The sequence below is a fragment of the Sceloporus occidentalis genome, unplaced genomic scaffold (genome assembly GCF_023333645.1).
Source record: "Sceloporus occidentalis isolate IW3139 unplaced genomic scaffold, rSceOcc1.0.p SCAF_14, whole genome shotgun sequence".
Taxonomy (NCBI): Eukaryota; Metazoa; Chordata; class Lepidosauria; order Squamata; family Phrynosomatidae; genus Sceloporus; species Sceloporus occidentalis.
In genome coordinates this window covers 2,763,626-2,774,878 of record NW_028316994.1, presented here as the reverse complement: position 1 = coordinate 2,774,878, position 11,253 = coordinate 2,763,626, and the positions used below count along the sequence as shown (strand labels likewise).

General features: G+C 41.4%; 1 protein-coding gene across 2 annotated transcripts; it reads right to left on the bottom strand.

Moving 5' to 3' along the window:
* Window positions 1–513: 513 nt before the first annotated feature.
* Window positions 514–10,975, bottom strand: LOC149303544 (vomeronasal type-2 receptor 26-like). 2 transcript variants are annotated; one of them, XM_089479820.1, is made up of 5 exons: window positions 10,706–10,975; window positions 7,675–8,532; window positions 6,390–6,617; window positions 3,919–4,045; window positions 514–1,418 (listed from the first exon to the last, which is right to left on the bottom strand). In XM_089479820.1, the coding sequence occupies exons 1-5, from the start codon at window positions 10,847–10,849 to the stop codon at window positions 514–516; spliced, it is 2,262 nt and encodes a 753-aa protein (XP_089335946.1). In that variant the 5' UTR covers window positions 10,850–10,975. The 2 variants fall into 2 exon arrangements, with proteins under 2 accessions (XP_089335946.1, XP_089335947.1); XM_089479821.1 differs by lacking the exon at window positions 6,390–6,617 and having other exon boundaries at window positions 10,706–10,867.
* Window positions 10,976–11,253: the final 278 nt, after the last annotated feature.

The following is an 11,253-nucleotide window of genomic DNA, read 5'->3' as shown; positions in this document are numbered from 1 at the left end:
ACATAGGAGCCACGTTTCACGGCTTCTATTTCTACTGGGTTGGAGGCATGGTGTGTGACTGTAACCAAGAACCTGAAGTTGAGAAAGGAAAGAGCTTCAAAGCTACCATATATTTTCGGTTGAAACTCAGGTGTGTTGGAAAAAGGAATAATAAACTACTGCCCACAAAAGCAACAAACATAATGTGATGAACTTCATTGAAACCACCTAATAACAATTTGATTAAAAAATCCCCCATCAAATCAGAAAAAGAAAGAAACGTCTCATAATTTCCTTCATCTGGGAGAAAATGTTTGAACTGTTTCGCTCACTAGTTGGGAATGAAATGATCAAAGATTCAACCCTTACTCTGAAAATATCTTCAGGAGAAGTGAGAATAGGGGAGCCAAATTTAAAGAAAAAATATGGAGAATTGAGGAAAAGCTACTAAAGGGAGTAGAAAATTAAATGTGAATTCACTTTTCAAAATTAAGTTTTCAGCTAGGGAAAATTTGGAGCATGCAAGAGACATATTTAATGCTTCAGTCTTCTGAGTAGCTGTTCCCTGTTATTCCACTCCGGCTTCAAGATAATGATAAAACATTTGGGGAAAAAGATACAGCCCAGCAGCCCAGCACTGGAAGCTATGATAGAAAAGATCTCTACCATGACCATGTATTTTCCCTTGGTGCTTTGATATGTTGGAATGAAGGATAACCAAACACTACAAAAAACCAACATGCTGAAAGTAATAAATTTGGCTTCATTGAAACTGTCAGGTAGCTTCCTGGCCAGAAAGGCCACTGTGAAACTGACTATGGCCAGAAATCCCATGTAAGCCAGGACACAATAGAACATGATCACAGATCCCTCATTACATCCTACCACAATTTCTTCAGTGACTGAGTGCATGTCAAAATCTGGGAAAGGTGGGGAACTTGCCAGCCACATAGTACAGATTACTCCTTGGGTTAAGAAGCAGGAAGTAACAATGGAATTAGCAACTCTTTTCCCAACCCACTTCCTCATCCTGGATCCTGGTTTGGTGGCCATGAAAGCCAGGACCACAGTGATGGTCTTTGCCAGCACACAAGAAACAGCCACAGAGAAAATGATGCTGAAAGCAGTTTGCCTGAGAATACATGTCACTTTCTGAGGTTGGCCAATGAACAGCAAGGCACAAAGGAAGGAAAGGAGGAGAGAGACGAGGAGAGTGTAGGTAAGGCCTCTGTTGTTGGCTTTGACAATAGGAGTGTTGTGATGTTTCAGAAATGTTTGTAGCACCAGGGCTGTGATCGCAGAAAAGAAAAGAGCTAAACAGGTTAAACTGAAACCCATTGGGTCTTCAAAAGACAAGAAGGTAATGGTCTTGGAAATACAGAAATCCCGATTCTTGCTTGGATACGCTCTTTCTGAGCACTTCTTACAGTCGTTCACATCTGAAAAAGAAATGATGTGATTAGGAGCTCATACATGCTATAATTTTCAAGAATGTACTTTAATGATCCTAATCATTTCAAACTTATCTGAAATGACTCTATGTTACCTAAAGTTTAAGGTCTACACAGGAAAAGCCTTTCTTTTCGTCCCTCCACCGTTGGAGGTACTTTTGGTGGGGACATCAGAAGAGAACTTCTTGGTGGCTATTCCTAGTCTGTCATATGCCAAGGAAGTTAGGCAATAGTACATCTAGCAGTAGGCCTATGAAGGGTCATGACACTTGTACAGCAAAGAAAGGTTGTAGAGAGATTATTCTGAGAGATAGCTGAGTGACTTTTCGTCAGTTTAGCACATATACAGTGGGCTTTCATAACCCCTTAGCTTGCCATCTGGGGATTTGGTAAGCCCTGCTGTTCTAAATGGATGCACATGCATGCCATAGGGAACAATGGGACTTGAGGTCCCGTGTTTTTCCTTATCCGTCAGGGGTGGGGTCCAGAATGGATCCCCCACAGATACAAAGGGATGACTGTACACTGAATCACATAAATGGTTTGCTGTCACACTATAATTGTTAATGAGCTTACTGTATGCCCAGGATTTTTTTCTTGGTGGTAATGTTTTCATTAAAGGCTAATGTTCATAATGTAATTGTCACTCTCTGTGCTTATTTCCTTATAATCTCACAGTCAACTATTCCTCTACCTATCCCAAACTATGTGTGCTGTATCAAAATTTGCGCCAATATTCTACTTCTGGGGTTGGAAGCAGAATTCTTCACATGTGGGGTGTTGCATCAATTGTGCTATAAAACCTTTGTCTTAAATGTCAGTGTTGCACATCTGAATGTGAACAAAATGCACAACAAAATGTGCAATTTAGTGCATCACATGAACATGTACTTATGTACCTACATACGCAATGGCACCATATCCACAACTCTGCTTCTGCAATCTTGAAGTGAATGTAGACATTTCACATCAGACAGAAATATCCAGCTGCTTCTCTAGAGGAACTTACAAATGTGTAAGACACCCACAGGATTCCAGCATTAACTTCTGGACATAACTTGATGCAGCTGATGAACTGAGTTATAATCTGTGTGGTTTAGGTCATAACATATATATTATTCTTTAAAATGCCACAGGACTCTTTGGTGTATGAGCTCTGGCAGACTAATGCATCTATCTAGTGGGGCTCAACAGATGGGCAGCTCCGAGCTGCCCGTCATTGCCCCACATCGTTGCCGCAGCCACCAAATAGCGCAGCAATGATGCACTGCCGAAAAGAAGCTGCCTAGAGCAGTTTCTTTTTTGTGGCGCCGTAAACAGGAAAAGGCACTGCCATGATGCCACTTCCTGGGAGTGACATCTGCCCGCTGCACGGCGTGTGCGTCATCATGGCAGCCCCCATGTAGATGGGGCCAAGCTACGATGGCACCGCCGGCACGTACTAGGGTTCAGAAGCGTGCAGTTGCTCCATTCCTAATTTTGGCCCCAGGCTGCCGCAAAGCAGTGGTCTGTTCCAGGCCTAGTGATTGTTTTAGCAACAAGGGACTGAAATTAACTTAAAGTCATCAACCAGTCATGCTGAATCTGAATCCCTCCCAAAATATTTGTGTGTAGTTGATACCTTTAAGAGTATCCTTTCCTTCTTCATATGATGGATGTAATGAAACTCAGCAAAATAAAAGAGCAGATCAGATTACATTTTTTTTAAAAAAAAATCTTCATGAGTATCTTTCTCATCTAAGAAAATCTATATGTGGGTTATAAAGGATGGACAAATCTTTATATTTCTTGCAAGGCTTGACATATACAATAGGAAAATAAATTTGTCCTGCAGCTAATCAAACATGACATTTCATTTAGTCCAAATGACTAAACTATTTTTCTTTGGAATTATAATGATAAGAGATGATTCATGGGAAAAGTTGAAGGCATCAAGAAATGAGGGGGGCTGAATTCCATGGGAGAAAAAGCAGCATACTAAATAATAAATAAATAAATAAATAAATAACAGTTGGATTAACTCAATAAAAGAAGTCATCATCACTCCTTATTTTCTAGACCTGAAACTGCAGGGTGGCTAATAATTTGGCTTCTTGAAGATGTCTCATTCCTTGGACCACCATGTCAAAGTCTGCTTGACAGCATATATCAATGACAATGTAACATAAATGCAAACAATAATTTATCATTAGTTTAAGTATTAAATGTCTCTGTTTTGACTGTAAATACAATTGAAATCATTATTTAATCTTATTACTGCTTAATTAAAAATATTAATCCTTTCTCTCTAACTTTCTTCTTCCTGCGCACCTTAGATTCTTTCTTTTCTGCAGCAGTATTTTAATCTGTCCATAGCAAACCTTTCAAACATATTTTTTAAAACACAGAAGAAAATATCTGCATACTTTTTCATGCCCCTTCAATGACAATGCACCCTATATTCTATATTTCCACCTGGTACATGCTTTTTGTCTTTCCTTTTCTTTACCTTTCTGGCTTGAAATCTTCCCTTCTGGACATGGGACACAATCATAGCAGCAAAATGATTTCTCGTCCTTCACTTGCTTGCGAGAACCAGGAAGGCAACTCTCAGTACAGACAGAAAGAGGTTGTGCCTAAATTACGGGTGTAGAAGGAAAGTAATAATAGTCAGTATAATGCGCCTAGGATCATTGATATTCCGAGATATTTTAAACAAGTAACTAAAGCGATACTAACTTTCCACCAAGTATGAAGTGAACTAACAGCCTAGACCAGTGATTTAATGACTGAGTATCTGAACTCAGTCCTGTACCGGGTGTCATCGGGTGCCAGGGGTGGGACTTCTGGGGCAGGACATTTGCCTTCCAGGGGCGGGATTTCTGGAGTGGGACCTCCAGAGGGAAAACCCAAGGCACACTTTCCCAAACTTAGGGTAGCAATAGCAACCCCTCCTCTGACTAAACTTGCCAAGAAAATGCCATGATAGTTTCATCTTAGGGTCGCCATGTTGGAAATGACTTGAAGGAACCACACACACAAGTCACTGTCTCTCACCCTCAGAGGAAGGCAATGGAAATCCCCCTCTGACGAAGCTTGTCCCATGTTAGTTCCATCTTAGGGTCGCCAGGAACCAGAGCTCAGAAGAGAGGGAGGGTGCTCTGGGCCCATAAGTTGGAAATGACTTGGAGGCACACAACAACAACAACAAGCATAATAAAGCACAGAAGGCACAACACAAGAACAAGAACAAAGAAAGACAGCAGTTTGAGTGTGTGACTCTGGAGACCAGTGCTCAAATCCCAGCTCAGGCATGAAACCTACTGGGAGACCTTGGGAAGTCACACTTTCTCAGCCTCAGGGGAAGGCAGTGACAAATCTCCTCTGAAGAAATCTCGTCAAGAAAACCCCATGGATGACCTCATTACACCTGACAAAACTACAATTCCCAGAATCTCATAGCAAGGTGTGGGCCTTCCAGACGGAAGGGCCAAAGCTTTCAGCTGGAAAGGGCAGGTCTTCTGGCTGGAAGGGACAGGGTTTGCACCCAGAGAGATTGGTTTTCCATGACAAGGTGTTGGGCCGGCCATATGTGGCTTCGCAGCCCTCCTTGCTACAACCTGGTTCTCCCAAGGCAAACTGAGACGTGACAAGAAGCCAGGCAAAGCATGCATGCCCCGTCCCCTGTCCCTACTTGCTGTGGCCATCATGTGCCCTCAGAAACAGCTTCGTTTGCCAGAGAGAGTATGCATGCTACAGGTTTGTCGGTATGGTCCTAGACTCTTGCTACATTGAAGTTTTAATGCAACTCATCACTGAAGTCACAGTTGTTACAGACATTAGGGATGTAGTGATTATTCACTGCTGTTTACTAAACATAAGGGATTTCTCTCTCTTGATCCCTATGTATTTCTTTTTACTAATTGAGAAATATGCCAGCACTGTTTCCACATGGTGTTGATTAATGATCAAACATGGCACAGGGGGATTCTGATGTTTGTGTTTTGTGATGTGTGGATCTGTACTGGGTAATCCAGCACAGCTCTGAAACTGTACTTTTTTGGACTATGACTCCCAGAATCCTCCCACCAGCATGAGGGATTCTTTTTAAGCACTCTTATTGACCCATGACTGTTGAACGTATGATCCATTGATCCATGTTATTGATCCATTGGTGCTAAATGTTTATATAATCCTAAATGATTCTCTTTGGGAAGCAAAGATCTGCTTCACACTGTCCTTCCTGCTTTGCTTGTGGACTACCTGGTTGCTTGTCAACTGGGAATTCTGGCCATATTCTGGATTTCTGGGTAGGATGGGGTAAAGATTTAAGAAAGGGCAAGACTGAGGAATATGCCAGCAAAAAAGATATGTTCTAAAGGAGAGAAAGAGTGAGGAAAGGTAAAGAGAAAATGCATGAAAGGGCAGACGTAAGAGATTTTGTTCCATGTCAGGGGCTGTACAGACTGGGTTGAAGCACCAGCGTGGGGGTGGCATGGGGGTGTGGAATTTGGATGATACACACCTGCACACTGCCCCCATGTTGGCATCACGCTGTCTGCCTGATCGCACGGCAAACGGCGTCATGGCACTACTTTGGTGTGGCGTTTATACTAGACACACTGAAAGGAGTGCCGAAAAGTGGAGTCGTGGCAACAAGGGCACCTTTTTGCCAGGCCTGAAAGGAGTGGCGTGTTGCCATTTCTTTTAGAGCTGGCAAAGGGACAGATTGGGGCTGTGGTGTGCGGTTGCTGCAGTTGCAATCTGGCGCAGAAAGGGATGGCGGGACACCGGTCCATTGGTGCTGTCTGTACAGCACCTCAGTTTACATAAACTGACTGAGCAGTTAGGTGAGGAAGAAAAGAAATAGCTTTGAGAAAAAGGAGCTACTGGAGAATTAAAATTTTGGAACAATCTGAAAAAAACTGTATGGAAGATAGAAGGAAAAGTCTTCTGAAAGTGTCAATCAGTGGATTGTACCTGATTAAACCACCTGTTCCATGTTATGACATTCTCATCAAGAGTGAATATTTTGTCTGAAGGAGCTTGGGGATCCACACTTCCAACTTTGATACGATGAAAAGATTGATTTGTGGAAACAATCCAGTTAATCACATCCAGTCCAGCTACTAACTCCCCATTATGGTTAAAGAAAACCTCATCCCCCACACTGTTGTTAAATGAGATACGTTTCAGAAAGTGATGGAGCTAGTTGAAAAGGGGAAGCAAATATTCAGAAATGGTTGCAGTTAGAGACTTCATAGTAAAATGCTCACAGGACTGTTTTGTGATTAAAGTATACACCTGAAGTGTTACCGGGAATGTTTTCTTGATATTTAAACTTGTAATATTTTAAGAATATATGCCTGTCAGGAATCTTTGAACACTGACAATTGCATATTTGGACAGATAGGTGACACTTAATCACAGTAATAAAAAGTTTTTTTCTTAGTAGAAATTTGGTAGGAATAAAAGGACCAAGTGAGATAAATCAGTCTGGAGTAAGAAATACAGTGGGGTTTGTTCTAAGACCCCCTGTGGATACAAAAACCTGTGTCTGCTCAAGTCCCATTAAACAAATGGGAAAAATCAAGGTTGGCTTTTGGGAATTTTTTTGTGGTGTGTGTAATATTTTCAAGCTGTGGATGGTGGAATCCATGGGTGCATAATATATGGATATAGAAGGTTGTATTGTACTGTAATTATGGCTGGGTGAGGGGAGAGAACAGGTGACATTTGTCACTAGAATCTTTGGCTTTTTGTGCGGATTACTGTTGTACCTGTCTCCATTATTGCTCCTATTCTAAGTAGGCATCACCCTCACATCATTCAGCCAAATGTGAATTAAAAAGAAAGAGGAAATTCAAGGTGACTGAAAGTGTCATCTTGCCTGAATTGGGGCCAGTCCCAGGCTAACATAAAAACTATAGGAACAATTCAAAGCAGAATGATACTTATCATTTTTGCCACAACAGGTTCCTTACCGATGTGGTATGCAGTATTGTCAGCTGCAGGAGATTGTGAATGATACTGATCTTTGTCTGAACATATTCTTACCAAAGCTCTGCTTAATGGTCTTCCAGATGCCAGGAATTGAATGGTGGCTAACTGGAGTAAAATCCCTTGATCTCTGTGTTGTTTGCTCCTTCAGCTTATGTATTCGATCCACACATTCATTCGAGGTGACAATTGAGCCCAGATGTTGACTAATTACTTGCCATCCAAGATATGGTACACTGTTGGATTATGAGATTAAGCCATTTACCTGCCAAAGTGGTTGATTCCAAGGCTTCTCTCTTTTGATATCTGCCTTTGTTCGATGTTTCAGTCTGATTGAGGACATGGAACGTACAGCATGGGCCAAAGCATAAACGGCATTGTAAACACTATAGCTATGGCCAGTCATCCTTGTTTCGAAAACAGCACCATGGATGCTGTCTAGCTTCTCTTCCCCTGTGCAAATATTTCCATAGTCTTTGTCTCCACTATTTGGGAATATGCATTCAAAAGTCTGCTGCCAAAAATCCCTCAGAAAGCCATCTTCCTTTGGGTCTAAGGGATTTCGGAGCGCAACAAATGAAGTGAATCCTGGTAGATGATTGGAGTGAAGCATGAAAGACAAAGCTCCATGGATTAGGTCTGTATCCCAGGTGCTTTGAAAAGCTAGTGATGTGAGCTCCACCTGGGCTGTCATTATCCAGACTTTACCTTTTAGTTTAATTGTCTGATCTTCTATTTCTGACACATATGGCAATAATCTCAAAATCACCATAGAATAAGATTCTCCATAGAGCACAATTACATTGGCCTTGCTGCTCATTATTTTAGCATTTAATTTTGATGCCTGTTCAATACCCCCCACAGTATTATTGTCAGTATTACATTTGGTTATTCTTTCTATGAAAGCAAAGCACACACCATTCTTAGAAAACAGCGGAATGACACTTTGTATAAATCTTTCTCCATTGTCATTGTCCATAACAAGAAGCCCAATCCATATCCAGCTGAAATGCTGTAGCAAAGCCAGAATCCCTCTGTACTGAAGTTCTTCCTGAGGGACCATCTGGTAGAAGGAGAGGCCTGGAGTTTTAATATTCATCACTGTTGCAGCACCATATATGAGCTAAGGAGAGATGGGAGAAAGACCAATAATGACAGAAGCCAGTATCCGCTACTTATTTAAGTATATTACCCTCTTTTGGCTTAGCTGTCCCGAAATCTGATGTAAATATCTATCACCCATGTTGTGATGGCTGGCAGAATGGACCTCCTTCACCTCATGTAGGTGAACCCAGGAAAAGTACTTTGGGTGGAAGAATTATGATTGTGGAAATGGCATCACAAACCTGGCTATGTAGTGGTTGTAAATGTGGAACAATGAAGTATGAGTAACTCTAGGTAACTGCCCTGTATTCATGTTTGCTATTTAGTCATGCTTGTAGCAATAGCAAGTACATTTCTATACCACTTATCAGTGCACTTAAGCACCCCCTAAGCAGTTTACAATTGCCCCCAACAAGCTAGGTACTCATTTTAGCAACCTCAGAAGGATGCACACCTGAGTCGAGCTTGAGTCCTTGGGTGGTATTCAACTCCCAGCCTTGAGGTTTGTGAGTGAGTGGCTGCAGTACAGACATTTAACCACTGTGCCACAGTGGTTAAATCGTGATAGTATTGCTACAACCACAACTGCCCACCTCAGTCTACATTAGTGGAAATTAAGGGAATGGGGAGAAGGAAGTGAGGTCTTTTCTGCTGCCTGTCAGCACAAGGGTGAAGGATGTTTCCAGCAGTTTAATGGATGCAGGCCAGGAGTATGTAGCTATAAATAATACTGGCAAAAGATAAAAAGCTAGGAATCCTGACCCTCATAAATTAAAACCTTTGTCATGCTATGAGAAAACATTGTATGTTTGTGTTAGGACTTAGATACTGAACATTATTATGCCTTTTTAGAAAAAACACACTTTAGTTATATGTTGTGATGCTTCTTCCTTGTGGCATATCATGGTTTTGTGTTCAGTGGTTCCCCTTTCCACTTGGATGTGTTAGGAATGCATTAGTATTAGGTTGTTTTGGGGGACAGTATTTTTAGACTTTCAGTTCCTTCAAATTATATTCCTTTGATGGAATCAAATTGAGGTTCAATATCTTTGGATCCTTTGCCTTTTGTTCTTATGGGATGTTGGCTTGAACTAATGGTGACACTGTCATAGGCAAGATTTTTTCAGAGCAAGTTTGTTATTGCCTTTCTCTAAGGCAGCCTTTCTCAAATAGTGGGGCGGGCCCCCCAGGGGGGCGCAAGGCTCCGTAAAGGGGGGCGCGAGGCTCTGTTATGCAGAGGTGTACTTATAACAATTTTATAGACAAATTATACTATTTACAGTTGCGCGGGGGGCGCGAAATGTTTTCTTCTTCCTAGGGGGGGCATGACAGAAAATAATTGAGAAGCACTGCTCTAAGGCAAGTGTGATTTGCTCAAGGTTACCCAATGGATTTCCATGGCTAAGGGTAGATTTGAAGCCTGGTCCCCCAGAGTTCTAGTCCAATGCTCAAACCACAACACATTACTGGCTCTTTTCATGCTTATACTTTTACCCTGTAATACACTTTTACCTTCTGTCTACTTCACTTTTACTTTATGCACCACTTTTGTCTGATATGCTAAGATAAACACCAACATTGATCATTCAGTGGTCCAAAGACCTTACCCCTTTAGCTATGCATGAACATGTATTTTATGAACATCAAATTCAGTAATGCATTTTTTTGGCGGAAATCTGGTTATCTTAGATTAATGTATTTGCCTTGCCCATGTACAAATTCTATGTGCACTACGTCCCCCTTCCCCTCGTCTCCATTCGGTTTCTTTTCTACGTAATCATACACCCCGACTGATTTTCTAAAGTTGTCTGTTGAGGTACTATCTCACAGTTTGTTGCAATTTATTTAGACGTGCTCTGTTGTTTCAATAGCAATGACACTAAATTGTAATCAAAACCTTTTTTTTACTCTATTCAGGTACACTCAGCAATCGATAGGGTGCCATAATTGTCCTGTTGAAAGAAACCAGAAGTATTGTACCTGTGGAATCTTATAGCTTTTAAAGGCAATACATAACACTCTGGAGGCAATATATTGTAATTTGTTGCAATTTATTCAAATTTTCTCTGTCACTTCAAAGCAATAGTATTAAATTGTGATAGGAAACTAAAATTTCTACTGTTTCCAGGAACAAGCAAACGGTTGATAGGATATCATAACTGCAGCGCTGAAAGAAAGCAGAGGTATCTTACCTGTGGAACCTTATAGATATCCAAGACCGTTGCAATATGCATGGATATCTGGGATTCTAGTCCCCCAATGACACCTATCAGGTTATTTTGGATGTCACACAGATAGTTGGGAATCAGTCTTTCTTTTCCCGATAGAAGCAGCATTGTGGCTTGGTATGTCCTCCCGGCATCATCATAGCTATCATAAATGTCAAAGCCCAAGGTAAGATTGAATAAGAATTGAGGATTTTCATTGATTTCTTTTACTGCAAATGCCAAGGCAAGAATGTGTTGGTAATTCTTAGGCAGTATCCTAGGAGGACAATTACATTTTGGATCAACAAATTTGTTACATATATAACCCTATCACACGGGGTTAAAATGCATGGGTTTACATGTAAGGACCAGCCATATAACACCCGTGCTTAAAGATCTCCATTGGCTGCCCATTCGCTTCCGAGCACAATATAAGGCGTTGGTTATTACCTATAAAGCCCTAAATGGCTTGGGTCCAGGATTCCTGAAGGACCGCCTCTCCCCGTACATTCCGCCTCGCACCCTCAGAACAT

Coding starts and splice junctions, on each gene's coding strand:
- LOC149303544 (XM_089479820.1), bottom strand. CDS start 10,849: ATGCTGCTTCTATCGGGAAAAGAAAGACTGATTCCCAACTATCTGTGT. Junction 8,533..10,705: donor ATATCTATAAGGTTCCACAG/GTAAGATACCTC, acceptor ATCTCTCCTTAG/CTCATATATGGTGCTGCAAC. Junction 4,046..6,389: donor GGAACAGGTGGTTTAATCAG/GTACAATCCACT, acceptor CCCGTAATTTAG/GCACAACCTCTTTCTGTCTG.